At 44.1% G+C, this 19,225-nt stretch overlaps 1 protein-coding gene across 1 annotated transcript; it reads right to left on the bottom strand.

The window, feature by feature from the left end:
• Positions 1–13,499: 13,499 nt before the first annotated feature.
• Positions 13,500–18,757, bottom strand: LOC123425207. The gene is made up of 13 exons (XM_045108882.1): positions 18,432–18,757; positions 17,971–18,017; positions 17,834–17,890; positions 17,618–17,690; positions 16,755–16,810; positions 16,256–16,435; positions 15,982–16,175; positions 15,755–15,894; positions 15,527–15,669; positions 15,318–15,445; positions 15,074–15,232; positions 14,115–14,929; positions 13,500–14,005 (listed from the first exon to the last, which is right to left on the bottom strand). Exons 1-13 carry the CDS (start codon positions 18,537–18,539, stop codon positions 13,901–13,903), a joined length of 2,205 nt encoding a protein of 734 aa, XP_044964817.1. The 5' UTR covers positions 18,540–18,757; the 3' UTR covers positions 13,500–13,900.
• Between the last annotated feature and the right edge of the window lie 468 nt (positions 18,758–19,225).

Raw genomic sequence — 19,225 nt, 5'->3', positions numbered from 1 at the left:
GGGGGACTGGACCGGGCCGAGGGAGGGGCGGCGGCACGGGCGAACCCTAGGGAGAGAGCAGAGACACGAGTTGAGTGCGGGAGGTGCTGACGCGAGGTGGGAGGTGGGCGCGGGGGAGCTAGCAGCGGGTTTTTTCCTCAGTGGCAATTTGGCCATAATTAACACCAAACAACATGACCCTTCGTGATACCTGTTCGATTCACTTGCGGCAAGCTGCGGGAAGCCGGCAGCGAGTAGCTTTGTTCCATTGCACTTGCCTAGGAGGTGAAAATAAGCTGAGGTAGCTTTTTCCAAACTAGTTCTTTTCAGCTTCTAACTTACTTTGACAATGAGTTGTAAAAATCTACAAAAGAACTGGCCCTAAATCTCACTTGTGCGGGTTAAAGTAAGGTGTAAGCCCTTCAGGCGGCCTGTAGCCTCCGCCACTATGGCATCATAGCAGCCAAGCCTATAAAATCGACCGCCCGCTGTCATTTCAAACTATAGCTCTCGGCGCACATGTAAAGAGTTATGGATAAAACTCGTGTCTATGTTTATACCTCCTTTGTTTTACAAGAATTTTGTAGGAATCCTAAAGGATATGAATTTTGTAGGAAAATTTTCATTGAAACTCTTTGGTTTCTAGGAATGGATGCCTATTCCTTGTAGGATAGGAATTAATCCTTCACATTTCAAAGGAAAGACACACATTAGAATAGACTCGGCAAAACAATCCTACAATATACATTAGTGACATATTTTTTCTATAGAAATTAGATAAATGTTATCTCACTTTCTATATTTTTTCTATTTCTATGATATTCCTATCCTATAAACCAAGTGAGACATTACCTTGTTCCAGCCCTCGCCCAACCTCTTCCATCCTCGGCCACTGTCATTGGGAGGGTTGCTCCAATTTTGATCGGGGCATGTCTCCTTTTCTATCATGCCTTCCGTTTTCCACCACGAGGAATTCAACGAGTTTAGATAGTTCTAGAGAAAATGAATAGAGTAGTTAATTGTTGTCTTGTCATCACTACAAAATAGATTATTCGCAGATATCATGCTCGCCACCACATAGACTTCGGTTCCACAAATGTTGCACAAAGGATTCACATTGTAACATCCTTTTTTCAGTTTACATCGACAATGAGAGACTGTTGCCACTCTGCAAGTGAACACCCATAGTTTAGATGGCACATCTTTGCTATTAAAGGAGAATCTGCCATCGTGATGGTTCGACCTCCATCCGTTCCAACGTACTATCCCTCCTCCACCCCGCCCCCGCTTCTCCCCTCGATGCCACTCAGAAAAAATCGGATTTTTTCACTGTTTTGATCCTTAAGGCGCAAGTTCATCATGTAACGAACTCGGTTCGAAAGTATTTCACGTCTTGACCCTTTTGGAAACGCCATAGGCCGTGGCGTTGCAGCCCTGATGCCAAACGCCAGTCTACTGGACGTTGCAGGCCTCCTATGCAACGTCAGTCTACTGGACGTTGCAGCCCTTCTCAAAAACGCCAAGGGGGCTGGCGTTGCAGGCCTCATAAGTAACTGCTCCGCGCCCCTTCGTCCACCTCGAGTTCTTTCTTCCTCTTCCTCCACGAAAAAGCTCTCCCTCCTCCAGATCCCCCCCTTCGATCTCCCTCCTCCCCCAACTGTTTTGTTGGTTCTTTGGGGCAAATCGAAGAGGCCGGTAAGCTCCTCCAATCCCTCCGATTAGTTTTTGCAATGATCTTGTATTTGTGTAGATTTTTTTTGCACTAGGTGTACGTATGTTTTGAAGTAAAATTTATTTTGTGATTGTTAATAGGTGTAGTTTATGGTGTGTCTAGGTGTAGTTTTTTGTGGCTATATGTATAACCTAGGTTTTGTTCATATTATCCGCATTAGGTTTATCCCTAGGTTTAGTTCATATTATTCGAAGAGGCCGGTAAGAATTTTCTTCATATTATGTAGGATGTTTCGGCCCGATCAATATCCGGGTCTTGATGACTACTACGAGCAGAAGCATCGTGCGGTGCTAATTGAAAGAGGAGAGGTAATTATGATTTTGTTGATGATTATTTTTATATACTCCATGATTTTTATATTTTGACAAGTTGAGTCAATTAACAAATTATGCCTTTGTTTGTTTAGGTTCCTCCACTACTTCGTTTGAGGGGGCACAACCCCAATGAAACTCTTGTATATGACCCTCGTTATGAGCCATATTTTAGAAGAATGGATCTTCTTCCATTTGTGCTCAACTTTAAAGGCACACCACCATGGTTGAACGCCACGGCCCTAACAGCACTTACTGATCGATGGAGGCCGGAGACGCACTCTTTTCACCTTCCTCTTGGTGAGATGAGCATAACCTTGGAGGATATTGCTATGATCTCCGGGCTTCCTATCGAGGGCAGGGCTCTTACAGGGAAGGTTAGGGCCGCCGGGTGGCGACAACGGGTTGCAGCATTGGTTGGTGTTGAACCCGAGCCATGGACTGATGAAACTAGGAAGGATCCTAGGCCATCTGGTGTGCTGTTCTCTTGGATACAGAGACATTTTCACAGATGCCCAAGGGATGCTAGTCCGCTTGTTGTGGAGAGGTTCGCGAGAGCTTATCTCTGGAATCTTTTGACACAAGTGGTGTTTCCGGATGGCACTGGGGACACAGCCTCATGGATGTTCTTGGATCCTCTTCGTGACTGGGATGTGAAGTGGAGTTGGGGTTCGGCGTCACTAGCCTTCTTGTACCGTCAGGTATGGCTTAATATCATGCATTTTCATTTTATTCAACGGGATATGATGCATTTTCATTTTATTAAATCTGTAGTTGGATGGAGCATGCATGAGGAGTAAGCTGACGTCCTGTCTTGGAGGTTTCGTCTGGGCCCTACAGGTTTGGATGTGGGAGCGTATCCCTGTTGGTCGGAACTTCAGCCTTGCTCCGGAAGAACCCTGGAAGTACCCGTTTGACGGGGACGAGGAGCGATACCCCACTATCGCACACACATGGGCTAATGTCCAATGGACGAGTATCGTGGCTATGGGGCGGTATAAGGCATACATAAGCGAGCTTGACATGCTAACTTACGAACAGGTAAATGTTTTATCAAATTTGCTGATTTTTTTTCATGGATGGTTGAGTGACTTGTTGTTATGTAGGTTAATTGGAGGTCCTACACGGTACTTAGGTAGTATCCTCTGAGCAACATATGCCTTCGCGACCAGCATCTTTGGCGTGTGCGGTGCCCGATGATATGCTTTTATGTGGTGGAGTGGCATCTTCCTCATCGTGTTTCTAAGCAGTTCGGGGTACAACAACGCACCCCGCCGGATTACGTCGAGACAAGTGTGAAGCTACATAAGTAAGTCTTTTGTATCACGTGTTTCTCCTGTTGATCAATGTCTAACATGAAAAAATGTAACTGATGTAGTATTCTAATGCTTTGTAGGACAAACCGACAAAGCAATAAGACTGTCATCAATTGGGAGGAGCACCACATTACTTGGGTGGACATGTGGAATGCTCAGAGACAACATCAAGTTGAAAATTATGAAACACCCGACACTGACGAGGCGGCATACTTAAGGCATTTGGAGTGGATGCGTACAGAGTACAGAGTTATCCATAAGGCTACCTGGACTCGTTCCGATTGCTTGGACTTACTGCCGAGTGAGGCTGCTGATGCTTCATTCAACAATTCAATTAGGGAGACAGTTGGAGCGCATCTTGACTATGGTCCTCTCCATGACCGAGTGGTACGTCCCTCCTTTAAAATATAAACAAGTTTCATTTATTCGTGGATGGTATGTCACATGTGTTTTATCCAGGGCACGAAGCTATGGAGATGTATCAACGAGAGTAACGTGGTCCTTGCCCGTGCCCCATGTCCACAAACGGACGGACTTGTTAGAACTACTCTACAGGTTGGATGCCTTGTTAACCTTTGTTTTGTCGTACCTTTGTTAGCATATTAACATGTCATTATCTTTTCGTTGCGCAGAAGGTCGCCAATCGGTGCCGCACACTAGCGGCTTTACTTTCTTGCCATGGTGTTTCGTCCACAGATGTGAGGGCACGTGCGCAGTACACGATGGATGTGCAGTCTTCCGCTCGTCCGTCTGCCAGCCGGCCACGGGCCTCTTCCGCTCGTTCGTCTTCGAGTCGAGCACATGTTTCTTCTAGCCGAGCACATGAAGAGGAGATTGAAGAAGAAGATGAGTCCGACAACGAGGCCGCGGATCCGGACTTCATTGAGTTTGGGGCTTCGCAGATGGACGATGCTCCTCAGCCAAGTCAACCCACTCAGCCGACGGAAAAAACACGTCGAGCTAGCTCAAGGAACATCAGACGTCCTGGCTGGCAGAACACTCCAGAGGGCTACGTTACTAAGGGCAAGATGGCTGCAAAGAGAGGGAGGAAGTGAAGTGTTATGACCTATGTTATGATGTTCTCCTATGAACTATGTTTTCTGTTGAACTATGTTTTCTGTTGAACTATGTTGTTTGTTGAACTATGTATGTTGAACTATGTCGTATTCGCAGATGGAACTATGAACTATGTTGTTTGTTGAACTATGTTTGTTGAACTATGGTGTTATGTTTTGATGAATGGTGTTATGCTATGAATTATGGTCTTACAATTTAAACTATATTCTATGAAATATGTATGTTGATCAAAACAGTGAAAAATCATGTTTTGGGGTACTGGACTAAGGAAACGCGAGGGATCCTGGCATTTCTGGTTGGGTCTGAAATGCCAGCAGTTCTGGCGTTTCTGCGTTGGGTGCAACGCTGGCGAGGACCCCAGCACTGCGGTACTGGACTAAGGAAACGCCAGGGAGCCTGGCATTCTTGGTTTGGTCTGCAACGCCAGCAGCTCTGGCGTTTCTGCCACGGCTGCAACGCTGGCGAGGCCCTGGGCACTGCGGTACTGGACTAAAGAAACGCCAGGGAGCCTGGCGTTTCTGGAATAGTCTGCAACGCCAGCAGGCTTGGCGTTTCTCTCTTTTTATTTTTCTCAGACAACACTTTCACACACACATCATACATAGCTCATTTAGCACATTCACACAGACTTATCTCATTTAGCACTTTCACACACACATCATACATAGCTCATATGCAACACACATCATACATAGCCCATTTAAAGTTCACGTCGATAGATGCATAATAGGTTCTTAAACTACATAATAGTGGATTTCTTAGTCAGATAGCACGCAAGGGAACAAGGTTCAACATATAGCGTTCAAACATGAAAGCGTGCATGACAAATAGAAGCCTCCGACTCTACTGCGTCGAGCAAGGCCCCTTCCCCTTTTTCTTCTTCCTCTCTTCCTCCTCTTCGTCTTCCCTTTTGCGCATTTTTGAAGCCTCTTCCAGCACCCTCTCCATGAAGAGTTCCTCCTCCCGCTATCTCTTTGCTGCACCCTCTGCCATAGCAATCTTAAATTTAGCTGCCCATTCATTGTGACGTTGCTCCATCGCCTTCTTGTGTTTGTCCTTCATCTTTTTCTCATAAGCACAGTGCTCAAGAAACATTTTGAGGTCCTCCTTCCTCTTTGCTTCAAACTCCTCGTACTGGCGCTCCCTCTCCATCTTCTTTGCTTCGGCTGCGTCCTACTCTCTCAACTTCTTTGCAGCCCTCTCCATCAACCGCTGCTCCTCATTGGCTGCATCCTTCTCCGCCCCCACTCTATTTTCTCCTTGTTGGGTTGAGACGCCGCCATACCTACATAAAAACATCAAGGCTCACGGTTAATACAACAACATATAAAGTTACGAAAATGGTCGTCGTAGGTAATAACATCAAAACACCTAGGCATGAAAAACATGATAGATAAACTTACGGAAATTCTCCTCGTAGGTAACCGAACATTCCTCTACCACCACCCGAACCTCTACCCATAAAACCAGCACGTCTACCACCGCCGGATCCTCGTCCCATAGAAAGGCCACCACGTCTACCACCGCCGGATCCTCGTCCCATAGAAAGGCCACCACGTCTACCACCACCGGATCCTCGGCCCACAGGAAGCCCACCACTTGAACCACCACGTCTACCACCGCCGGATCCTCGTCCCATAGCAATGCCACCACTTGAACCACCACGTCTACCACCGCCGGATCCTCGTCCCATAGCAATGCCACCACTTGAACCACCACGTCTACCACCGCTAGCACTTGAACCACCTCTGCCCCCCACATCACTAGTAGATGCGTTGTTTCTTTTGCAAGTCCTCTTATTATGTGTCGTTTCATTGCAATCACCACATTGTTGCCTATCACGTGGCTCCATGAAATGTCCACTACCAAACTCTCTGGTGCTCATCAGGTCATCCATTTCATTCATGTATCGTTTTGTTCTCCTTCTACCCTTCGGTTGAACCATCCTCTCTGGATCCGGCCTAATATTAGGGCCGTGATACTCGGGCCACTGTGATGGGTCAAGAAAAGGGTGGAATCTCGACGCCCATGTTAACTGATGAGTTTGCAAGTTGAATTCATGCAACCTCACAACTACACCATCACAGAAGGGAAAATTCCTCATGCGACATGCCGTCATCATGTGCGAGCATGTCCAGTGGTACTTACTAGGACGCTCACAAGTGCAATGTCGCGTCCGAAGGGAAACAATAAATGAGTGACCACCATATGATTGCCCATCTCTCATTGTACCGCCTGGCTCATCCACTTGGTATTTCATTTCAGCGTTATCAAAACAAGTGGCTCGTTGCATTGCTGACTTCTCCTTTTGAAACTCTAGCCACTTAGCAACCTTCTTAGGATAGATCTCATTGGGAGGCTTCTCACTCTCACCAATCAACTTGCCAATTTATTCCGAGTGCTTAAGAAAATACTCATTTAGCTTGTAAAAGATATATTCAGCTATTGTCGTGACCGGCAACTGACGCGCCCCCTTCAAGACAAAGTTGAAGCACTCAACAAGATTGCTTGTCATATCGCCATATCTCATGCCTCCTTCGTCACATGCCCGTGACCACTTATGTGTCTCGTCTATATTCCTTTGTAGGAATTCTTTCCCACCTTCATTTGCCTTCTCATATATTTTGTTCAATCGCTTAGTGAACGACTCAACGGAGAAGGCCACACATGCGGAGTTAAGATCCTTCGCCAGATATTTGTTCTTACAAGCCTTGTAAAAGTTTGCAACGAAGTACCTCATGCACCATCGATGGTGAAGCCTCGCATGCCCTGGAATGTGAACATCCATGACCTTCAATATGCCTTGGTGCCGATCGGATATGATGCATACCTCCCTATTGGGAGGAATCACCGTGCTTCTCACAAGTCTCATGAACCATTCCCAGTTGTCTTGGTTCTCCGCTGACACCAAAGCAAATGCCACAGGCAACACCTGATCATTAGCATCATGTGCCATTGCTATCATTAGTGTGCCCTTGTATTTGCCAGTCAGGAATGTTCCATCTATAGACAAAACCGGACGACAATGCTCAAAAGCTGCAATGCATGGGCCAAACGTCCAAAAGGCACGACGGAACACTCCTTCAATATCTTGGACATAGTGGTACATTCCGGGGTTTCTATAGGCCATCGCGCCCAGCAACCGGGGTAGCATGTTGTACGCCTCCTCCCATCCATCGTACAACATTCTAAAAGCAACCTGTTTGGCCTTCCATGTCTTCCCGTACTTGACCTTATATCCAAATCTCTCGAAAACCCAACTCATCAACAACTTCACTTTAATGGTTGGATCCTCAGCTATATGTTTCTGATATTTATAACCGATGAATTCCGAGGTTAATTGACGGTGTGTCTCTGGTGCTTCATCTGTCGGTGGTGTGCATTGGTGAGTTGCAATGCAACTACTTATCTTCCACATACCATCTTTCATGAGTCTTGAATTGACTTTCCATTTGCATTTTCCTACCTCACATTTCACGGTGTATCGCTTGTGACAGTCCGAGTAAGCAACTCTGAAAGGCATGTAGTGCTTGATGGCATACTCACACAACCACATCTTCAATTGTAGAATGTCCTCGAACATCAAACCTTTCTTTAGTTAAGACGTTGAGATAGCGTTGGGTGTGCTACTTGGGAACATTCTAGCCTCAATTGTCTTGCTCATGCCACCGTCGACTAAAGCCTTATCTGCAAGGCTAACATCACAAAACAAGGGAACTTTGTGATCCCTCCCGGTGATTTTTGTATACCACTCTGCTTCTTTCTCAGTGAAGCCATCCTCATCCAACTCATTCACCGGGCCTTCATCATCCGACTCGTCCACACAAGCACGCTGATAAACAATGTCAGGATCCATGTCATCATGCCTTACTTGAGCCTTTACGTCACCAACAATGTTGCGTTGCCTCTCATACTCTTCGTCGGACTCATGACCATCATCTTTGATCGGTGCACTACCTCCAAACTCATATTGGGGATACTCATTCACTTGCACTTCTACTTTATGCTCAACAATAGGTGTCACACCATTATACGGGCTCAAATCATCTACTATGGGTTGGTTCAAGTCAACATGAAGAGGAGCATTGACCACCGTACTAGCAAACACTTCGAGTGACTTGTCTATCGAGGATGCAATAGCCTCCTTGTATGCAACCCAATGCAAATTAGACTTGATAGGCATTGTCTTCATTCGACACTTGTGTGCCGACCCAACATCATATCTTCCTAATAATTCTACTTGGTCACTTGGATCAACCCACTTCAATCTTATCCGAGTTTCTGCCACAACCTCTTCATAAGTAGGACTATCAAGAAATGTCAACACTTCCTCATATTTGTCAACAATAGCAACATTCATGATCTTTGTCAACATAATGAATATTCACAATCTTGTCCATCTAAAAAAGGGGACAAAATTACCAATTCTAAGTATAACAAAACATTACCCTAACCATTTGCATCCAAATTAGGCATTAACACAAACCCTAACCCTAAACCTTGTCCATCCAAATTAGGCATAACACAAAACCTAACACTAACCCTAACCCTTGTCCAACCAAACTAGGCATAACCCTAACCATAACACTAAATCTCCTCAATAATAAGAAACCAACCAATACAATGTAACATAAATAGAACACCTAGTGCAAAAAAAATCTACACAAATACAAAATAATTGCAAAAACTAATTGGAGGGATTGGAGGAGCTTACCGGCCTCTTCGATTTGCCCCAAAGAACCTACTAAAAGGTTGAGGGAGGAGGGAGATCGAAGGGGGGATGGTGAGGAGGAGGGAGAGCTTTTTCGGGCTGACAAGAACAAGAGGAGAGGAGAAATGGTGGTTGGTGGGCGAGGGGTCGGGGTGGCAGAATATAAAGGCAAGAAATGCCATAGGTACTGGCGTTTCACCTCATGTCTGCAACGCCACGATAGACAGGCGTTTCACCTCAGGTCTGCAAGGCAACAATACACAGGCGTTTGAAATAAGGTCTGCAATGCCAGAACCTATGGCGTTGCATAACAGGGCTGCAACGCCATGGACTGTGGCGTTTCAAAAAAGGGTCAAAACGTGAAATACTTTCGTACCGAGTTCGTTACGTGATGAACTTGCGCCTTAAGGATCAAAACAGTGAAAAAATCCGAAAAAATCGCTCCTGTAAAACTAGCCCACGATCCCACCCATCGTGGCTAAAATAACAAACCGCCGCCACACAAACACGTCCCACTCCCAATCTTGTCTTATCTAGGCACAGGTGAGGCGACGTTGGCTACAGACGCGGCGGAGGATGACAAGACGACTGTCGTGCTCCAGCGGGAGGAGGGAGGACCCCTCTATGTGGCCGCCGGCGTCGCTGTGCTCGATCAGGAGGAGGAGGTCGCCTCCATCTGGCCGCCGCGGGCGCCGTGCTTGGATCAGGAGGAGGCAGGTCGCCTGGTAGCGCTGGTCGTCGTGCTAGCGTTGGAGGAGGGAGGCCGCCTCCATCTGTCCGCCGCCAGCCGCGGTGCTCGCGTTGGAGGACCCCTTCATGTGGCAGTCGCCGTCGCGGTGCTCGGTCAGGAGGAGGAGGTCGCCTCCATCTGGGCGCCACGGGCATCGTGCTTGGACCGGGAGGAGGCAGGCTGCCTCCATCTGGGCAGCGTTGGCCGGCGTGCTCGCGTTGGAGGAGTGAGGTCGCCTCCATCTGTCCGCCGCCAGACGCGGTGCTCGCGGGAGGAGGAAGGTCGCGTGCATCTGACGTCGTCGTCCGTGTCCACGGGGAGGAGCTGCCGACATCGCATGTTGTTTCCCCGCGCGACCTAGTTGTGCAAGGCCACACACAGAGGCTGACCTCATCCTCCATCAAGGTTGTAGAACACCCTCTCCTCTGCTTGATTTCCCTTTTTAGGATTTCATCAGCTTGCTTCGTTCTTGGGTCAATGGCATCACTGTACACCTGTCTGCATGGACAATGCCTAATGTACTTCCACTGGATGGCGACCAGGCCATGAAGGGAGTGGATTTGTGTTGCTTATGACTTTGCTCCTCTCTTCCCCCTTTTCCTTTGATAGTTCGAAACATCTTGGAGTAGTGTATTGATCAGATATTCAGATATGGTTCATATCACTTACTTTTCTGTGCAGGAACCATACAACATGTAGTTCTTGATGGGATTTAGTAATTTTGGCTGTTGAGCAAGATTGCGGAAGCTAAGTCTTCTAATTCATGTGAAATTATTGTCCTTTTTTCTTTCTTAGATTTTTTGGGATGTTGAATACAGCCTTGGGAGTAAGGAAGCGGAGATACTTCTTCAATCCCAAAATTTATGTTGTTCTGTGAATTACCATGACAAGCAAGCATTGAATCTTTCTTGGCTATCTATAAAATCTATTGCAGCGGTACATAGCTTCTGAAGTGCCGAGTAAAGGTGATCATGCCGATCGCACTACATGCTTTTGAAAAGCTAGAGCAAGAGCAGGCAGAACCATCAACTCAAAGTGGTGTGCAAGCTAGCGTCATGTCAGGTTAATCCAAGCTCATTCCGTTGGTATGCCCCATGGATGGATTTACTTACTTTGTTGTGTACTAGAGGTGCTCAATGAACAAACTTCAGTGGGATAGAAACACGGGTTTGTTGTATTTCACAAAACTGAAACATGATACATCTATTTGTATCGATTTCTCCGACAAGTTCCGGGCGGAGGGAGTACTATTCATTTAAGATAAACTTACCTATTTTTAGAAAACTCAACTTTATTGTGAGGTTTGATAATTCTTCTATCCGGGGTTGGACTTATAGTCGGTTGTCCATACAGTACATTACTTGTCGAATATTATATGGTTTCAGTTCTCGCAAACTACTCAATAGTTTGCAGATGATTGATGTAATGCTATTTTTATGATTTTTACACATTATCAGTTATGTATCAAAAGCTGAAGTGCCCCTTGATCAATGTAACCTGAAGAAGATTTGTATGAGTTGTATGTAATAGTAATATAGAAATTATGACTGATGGAGAAAAAAAGGTGGTTGTAATTGTAAAGAAGAGAAAATGACTGTTGTAGAATCTAGCATGTCTACTAATAAGCACATGGCGATGGAGATAACTTTCTCATTCACAACTTTCTTATTTGCAATGGCAGTGTCCACTGTTTTCTTCATAAAAGTTTATTATTTGGTCTATCAGTCGTATGGTTTGATATTTGCTTTTTACATAGATGAATACTTTTTTTGCCAACTGTATCTAGATGAATACTTACAACACTGCTTATTGTGAAAACTTGTTGTATGTGTGAATTTATTTATACTCTTGGTCCTGGCACACGGAGCCCATAAGACGTTGAGTGTCCCGGTTGCTGTTGTACGTATTTCATTTGATTATGTTTCACGTGTGGAGTTCATGATCAATTCATCATGAGCATCAATTATCTTTACTGTTGAATTTCTCTATTTTTTTTTGTTATATGTTGATGGTAGGACAAAGCGGACATACATCAGGAATAAATTCAGCTCACGGAATATTTTTAAAGAGAAGGTGGTTAAGGAGATGCGAGCAAAAAGTGTGAGAGAACGGTATTTTGCGACTACATGAATAATGACATGCTTGTAAAACACACATTTTCAAAATTAGAACAATTGTTTGATTAATATTGTTATATATTTTTATATTTATTTTGTGGCAATGCATTGGCATTCAGTCCTAATAATTTTCTCATCCACTTTGTCGAGTCATTGTTCTTCATTCTCTTTTATTTTTCATTTTCAAGTCTATGTTGTTGTCCTTGTAGTATCTGTATCTATCTTTTCCATCATGTTGTTTTGATAACACACATTTGTTGATGGAGTTTGACACAAGATGCTAGAGATTGAGGACGTGTGTTTTTGTGTTTAATTCTACATGCAAAATGAAGGGACACACTCTGTGTATGTCTTTTTTTTTAAACAGATCATTTAGCACACCCTGTTCCACATACAACTTATGTTTCACTTATTCTTTGTATTTTTCAAGGGTGGGCTGGAGAAGGTTTTCCCTGGTTCTGATTTCAAATAGGTTAGATGGGCTTATCAGATTTCATTTGTGTGGCAGGAGGAACCATACTTAATGAGTGTTTGATGCTCTAGATGGGATGTGTGGGACTTCATGAGTGTTTGATGCTCTAGATGGGATGCGGGGGAGGTTGCTTCAAAATTTATGTCGATGTGTTTTTAGTCAAGCCAATGTGTAGTTCATGATATGTGATGTGCAAGAATATCGTGTGTGTTGGGTTTTTCATATGTACTTTCCACTTATGGCATGAATAACATTATGAATGACTATGTGTTGTAGACAGGAGTCTGGCTTTTCGTAATATGCCTTTTCTCTTACATAAAAAAGAAAACTTACACGGTTTTTCTAAATAGCATAAAAAGACTACTAATAAAATACTTTAAGAATGTTCAATAGACCGATGCTAATAGAAAATTAAAATTATGAGATTCTTAATTATCATAATTGTTTTCTAATTATATTTTGTTATCCCGTGGCAACACACGGACACTCAGCTAGTTTGCTTTAAAGGTTGCATCCCAAAGTGACAATTCTACACCCCCCAAAAAAGATACTCCCTCCGTTCCTAAATAAAAGTTATTTTAGAGATTTTACTAAGAAACTACATACGAAGCAAAATAAGTGAATCTACACTCTAAAGTATGTCTATATACATCCGTATGTAATCCCTTAATGAAACCTTTAAAAAGACTTATATTTAGGAACGAAGGGAGTATATATTTAGGTAGGCTCATCTAGATCATACTTTTCTTGACAAAAGTATCTAAGTTGCAGTGACCTAAAACATCTTACATTTGTTTACAGCGAGAGTAGTTATAAAACCATAGGCTCCTACGGGCTCTGAAATAGTGAGGATTTGACTTGTTAAATTCCTATAAAATCCAAGGCACTACGAAGGGCCCTTGAAGACAAATTCCTCTTTCTAGAATCAGGATTGGTAGTAGATTCAAAGATGTGTATGTAAAATGGACAAGAAACTGAGCATTGGTAGTATTATTAAGTATCCAGCTTGATAAAGAAATGTATTGTTCATTCAACCACAATACATGTCACCGCATCACACCAAACCAAGCCAATATATTCTGCACCGGATAGATAAGTTACAAAGGGTTAATTACACAAAGAATACCTTATTCTATATTTTGAATACAAGCTGTGACTCTCAGGGTACATCACCCCCTTTTCTCCAAATTTTGTATGCTACTACAACACCGCCAATGCGATATGTACAACCAAACGACAACAAACCAAGCTATTGAGACCTCATACAAACAGCTGGACTATGACACGAGCTAGGCACACTTTGATGCAAATAGGAGTAGGGAGAACTACCCTAGTTAAAATTAGATCTAGGGAAGTCAAGGTATACATGCTGAGGAGCATGGCAGGCTTGGGAATTGGATACGGTGAGAACCGAAAAATGCAAAATGTATTTGCATCAAACATATATATACCCCTTCAAAGGCTATTAAGAAGAGCCCTTTTGCAAGAAGGCTGCTGAGAAGTTTCTGTCTTCGATCCAGGTGAGGTCAACTCAAGCACAGACAGCAAAAAATTCCTCTCCTGGAAAGTTCAAGAAATACATGTGTAAATAATACCAAGTACTTGATTCAGGTATGTTATTATGTGCGAGATACGACTAACAATGACAGGCTATAAATCAAAAGCTTACGCTGGCAGTAATTTTTGGAGTTGGCACATCATCTGCGAATGGATGGAAAGTTGGAACTGTGCAAGCAGGAGAGGTGAATTCCATGCATGGCTGGGTGCAGCTATCTTTCGGAACCTGGCTGCAGTTCTCTGAAGCTGGTTTCTTTGCAACTGCTTTACCTTCGATAGCTGTGTGAGCAGGGGAAGTAAATTCAGCACACTGAAGCCTGCAATCTTGGGCAACCTCGCTGAAATTCTCTGATATTTCTGCATCTGCGTTAGCTTGCAAATCTGCATGAGCAGGAGAGGTGTATTCTGTACACTGAAGACTGTCATCTTTGGCAGCCTCACTCAAGTTTGCGGATGCTGGTATTTCCAAATCTGCTTTAACTCGCAGAGGTGTATGAGCAGAAGACATGGGTTCCATACATTGACGCGGGCTACCTTCGGGAGCCTCACTCAACTTTACGGGTGCCAGTGTTTCTGGACCTGCTTGAGAACGCAAAACTGTATGAGCGGGAGATGTGTATTCCATGAACTGAGACCAGCTATCTTCCGCAGCCTCGCTCAAGTCTACAGATGATGGTATTTCTACATCTGCTTTAGCTTGCAGAAGTGTATGAGCAGGAGACATGTGTTCCATACATTGAGGCAAGCTACCTTCGGCAGCCTCACTCAACTTTAGAGATGCTGGTGTTTCTGCATCTCCTTCAGCATGCAAAACGGTATGAACAGGAGACATGTATTCCATAAACTGAGACCAACTACCTTCGGCAGCCTCACTCAAGTCTACAGACGCTGGTATTTCTGCATCTGCTTTAGCCTGCTGAGCTTGAGCTGTACGAGCAGGAGAACTGTTAGCATGCAAAATTGTATGAGCAGGAGAACTGTTAGCATGCAAAATTGTATGAGCAGGAGAACTGTTAGCATGCAAAATTGTATGAGCGGGAGACATGTATTCCATAAACTGAGACCAACTACCTTCAGCAGACTCACTCAAGTCTACAGACGCTAGTATTTCTGCATCTGCTTTAGCTTGCTGAGCTTGAGCTGCAAGAGCAGGAGAACTGTATTCCATGCAATGAAGCCCCATATCTTCGGCAGCTTCGCCCAAGTTTACATAAGCTAGAATTTCTGCAACTGTTTTAGCTTCAAAGTTCAATTAATCTTCTTTGATGTGGATGGAAAGACATGTAGCTTAGTTCAGATTAAGAGCATAGGTTACCTGGGCAAGGTTCCATACTACTAGATAGTGTGTTTCCACAAAGGCTATTTTCTTCTGTGATTTGATCAACTGGGCAATTATCCATTATTTGATCAGGAGCTATTTGTGATGTTACTCCATTCTGCTCTCTGTTCATCAGAATGGTGGTGAATCAATAGCTGAGGCCATAGAATGGTAACCAAAAGGATGAGATATTATTCATTATATACCTGGACTTCTGTTCATCTTCTTCTTCATTCTCATAGGGATCAACAATTAAATCGTCGAGATCGTCTAGGAGAGAAGCTGTTCCGGACATACTGCTCTCTGACATGTCATTATCATCTTTCTTAACCAAATGATGTTGTAGTTTCTGAAAGGTCAAGCATAAAACAGTTTATTTTAAAATGTGAAGAACTACAAATATACTTCAGATCATCAAGTTGGCGATGCTATACCTGCCAGGCTTCATCCATGCTTTGGCTTGTATTTTCAGTATTTACTTTTGTTGCTAGGGAAGAAAGCAAGTCAGCTTGCTGAAGTAAAGTAGCAAGTTTTGGATCATTCCTTTTCAAAAAATTACCCTCATGCTTCACACCTGAAATTATGCACATGGAGCAGGCTCAAACATTGACAAAACACATGAATCAAGTTAAATATTCAGAATCTGGGATAATAGGCTCACAGCTCTGTTCTTCGCCATGTAATTGCTTTGTTGAGGTTTTAGTGACAAGACTCTGAGTTTTTACAATATTCACACTCTGATTGTCTGGACAAATCCTAGAAAGGGGTTGCCGAGAATCATGCCGTATGCTCTTTTCTTGTCCAAATGACTTCATATTTGGTGCTAAGTTTTCCTTGAAATCAGGATTACAAGAGCTGGTTGCAGAAAGAATGGGTTAAAATGTGCAAGTTCATTCACATAATTAACCAACAGCTTCTACTGGTACTATCTGTACCTCATGTTCTTGATAGGTGGTGAAGAGCTAGGTGCTCCACATGTGAGACCACCAGTCTGTGTCAGTACCCTCTTTGCATTAGCATTGGAGCATACTGTACTATTTTCCTCGAATAGCTCATCATCCTTGGCCCGCCTTTTGCATAACGTAGAAAATCGATTCTTCACTGCATTATCAGTTCTGTTGTAGGCAAACCAAAACATTCACATGTCAGATATGTTTCACATACTCCCTCCCTTCTGGTTTAAGGCCTGCTCATATCCCTAGATCGTCAATCCGACAAACATAATACAAATTATATATCACAAAAAGTATACCTTAGAAACTTGTTTCAAATATTAATTCAATGGTATACTCTTTGTGGCATACAACTCATATTTCATCGATCAAATGGATGATCTAGGGATACACACCCTTATAAATCAGAAGAAAGGGAGTATCTAATATTTATTACCCTTTTCACCTTACAGAAAACAGCAACCAGATGCAAGAAACTCACCTGCCCGGGACAACCTTTGCTATTTCAGTCCATTTGTTACCAAGAAGCTTTTGAGCCTGCATGACAAGTCCAAGATTAATCATTTGGTGCTGTAAGAGTTCTGCAGAAATAACTGCTACTTATGCAGGCACCAGCAAAATGCACATGCAATGTTGCAAATGTATCAGAACACAAATTGCAGCCTAATTCAAGGAATGGTAATGGCATTACAGGACTTTAAGCAATGCATATTCCATTCAAGCAGTTTGTCATCTACAAAAGAACATAGCAATCATACGTCCTACAGTCCACAAAACAAATCCATCATTTTCCCAAAGGTACGCGCTCAAGGATAGGATCCACTCTGCACACATGTTAAGCTCCTCCAAGCAAGGTTTTCGAGTCGATGAGTCGTTCTGGGGTAGCGACTCGTGATGAGTCGAGCCTGGCCGAAAACAGTGCCTCCAAGGTGACAATAATTTATCAGTTCATGTGTAAAGTATCACGGCTGGCCTTTGGCGCAAGAAACTCAACCCACTGGTGCTACATAAGGAACCAAGAGCACAGGACGCAGGGCAGGCAGAATTAGTGAGAAGAACTCTATTTTCTTAGCTTCCCTTTTTCCTCCTTGTATCTTTCGTGTTCCTCCGAATTTTGATGCCTAATCAAATGTCATTTCTAGTCTATGACCTGAACTTGATTTCTCTCTCTCTCAAATCCCCCTTCTTCATGTCATATGAGGTTGAGGACCATGAAATGAATCCTACTCCCATAGATGAAATTTGGCCTAAACAAGTTAACTATGATGCAGCTTTGCCTAATTTCAAGCAGACTCACTGTCTGCGCCTAGTAATTAAAATGCTAGAAACACATCAGGTTCTCACATCACATAAAAGCATGTCCTCTTCACGAGACCACCCGCCTTTCTTGCACTCTGTATTCAGATAATTGTACCATCTGCAGCAACAATTCAAGCGGAAAACATTTGGAATTAGCTTTGCTCATAAACGATAGGACTGAACAAATGCTATAACATTACAAAACCAGAAAAAATACAAGAAAAGAATCCCCCCCCTTTATTGGAAGAGGGAAGTACACACCTCCTCCTGCACTGTCTGGCAGTCTTATCCTTGAATTGTGTGGCTATGACTGCCCAACTATAAAAGAAAACGCCGTGTTTAATTTCGAGAAGCCTTACAGCAAGTGAAGATAGGAAACAAACAGGAGTAGACCATACTTGTCAGTTCCATGGTGCGCAATCTGAGCACGAAGCACGTCATCCTCCTACAGGGAAGAAGTTGAAAGCATCAGAAAGCAATTTAAGCATCGAGTAGAATCGCAGAGGCACTCCAAGGATAAGCTCGGAGACAGTCTAAGAGAAACTGAACTGGTAGATAAAACATTTTGTCACGGTTAACATGAGGGAAGGGGGGATTAGGCTAAGACGTCCGAGAATCAACAGTAAAAATTTCACGGTAAGCGGATTATACCCCCAAACATGCCCAAAATCGCCTCTGTTTTTTTGTTTGGTTTGCCAAACAAGAAAAGGGGAACAAGCAATTGCTACAGACGCGAAGTCCCAAATCCAATCCAATCCAATCCAAGTCAAAATCCCAAAATCCAGTAGGAAAGGGCAAACAAACGCGCACGAATTTCCCCAACCGCGAGACGCGGAAACAAAACACAGCCGGCACGCACCTCGGCGCTCCAACTCACGATGTGGCGGTCCTTCTTGGCCGCCGACGACGCGGCGGCGGCGGCGGCGTCGGCGGAGGAGGAGGAGGTCAGATCGGGGCCGGTCGCCATGGGCCCAGATCCCGCATGTTCCGCGCACGGAGCCGGCGGGGCGGGGGGCTGGGCCGGACCGGCTAGGGTTTGGAGTTTGGGCGCGAGGGACGGAATTTTCGAACTGGAGGGATGGAGAAGAAGACAGCGAGGAAGACTGGAAGAGTGCGGTGGGCGGTGGCTTGGGTGAGGGAATTTTCTTCCTCTCTCGGGAGTGGAGTGGAGTGTTTTTTTTAAAGATGGAGGGCCATGGCGTGAAAGGGGAGACGACGACCCCCTACACACCTACTGCGTGACAGCGTGTGAGTGTGGAAAACTTTGTCCGCAAAGCACGTGCAAAAGATTGCAAAGGGTACAAGAGAACCAATGCAGTAGGTCTCACCGTCCTAGCAGTAGGTGGTTATTGGCCCTGTTTGGATACTCTAACTTAGCTAGAGGTTAGAGTTAGTTTATAGCTCATGACTAACCTTAAACTAACTCTAGCCAAAGAGGTATTTGGATGATAGGGTTAGATTGACAATAGTTGTACTTGATGAAGAGAGGAAAGTGATTTTTTAATGGGTCATTACCTGGTTGATAGAGAGAGAAAAGTGACTTTTTAGTGGGCCCCATGAAAACTAGCTTCAATTAGCACCTCTTGGGTGGGTTAGTTTTTTTGGGTGGGTTAGATGCAACTAGCTACAATCTAACCCTTATGTTTGGATACT

This window comes from Hordeum vulgare, chromosome 2H (genome assembly GCF_904849725.1).
Source record: "Hordeum vulgare subsp. vulgare chromosome 2H, MorexV3_pseudomolecules_assembly, whole genome shotgun sequence".
In the NCBI taxonomy this organism is placed as follows: Eukaryota; Viridiplantae; Streptophyta; class Magnoliopsida; order Poales; family Poaceae; genus Hordeum; species Hordeum vulgare.
The sequence above is the reverse complement of the archived record's forward strand: the minus strand, read 5'-3'. Positions and strand labels throughout refer to the sequence as shown.

Bases quoted from the DNA above. Each gene is read 5' to 3' on its own strand.
- LOC123425207 (XM_045108882.1), bottom strand. From the start codon at position 18,539: ATGGCGACCGGCCCCGATCTGACCTCCTCCTCCTCCGCCGACGCCGCC. The intron at 15,895-15,981 runs GTGAGCCTATTA...GCATAATTTCAG, and splicing joins ACATGGCGAAGAACAGAGCT to GTGTGAAGCATGAGGGTAAT. The intron at 15,233-15,317 runs GTAACCTATGCT...AAGCTAAAACAG, and splicing joins TAGTATGGAACCTTGCCCAG to TTGCAGAAATTCTAGCTTAT.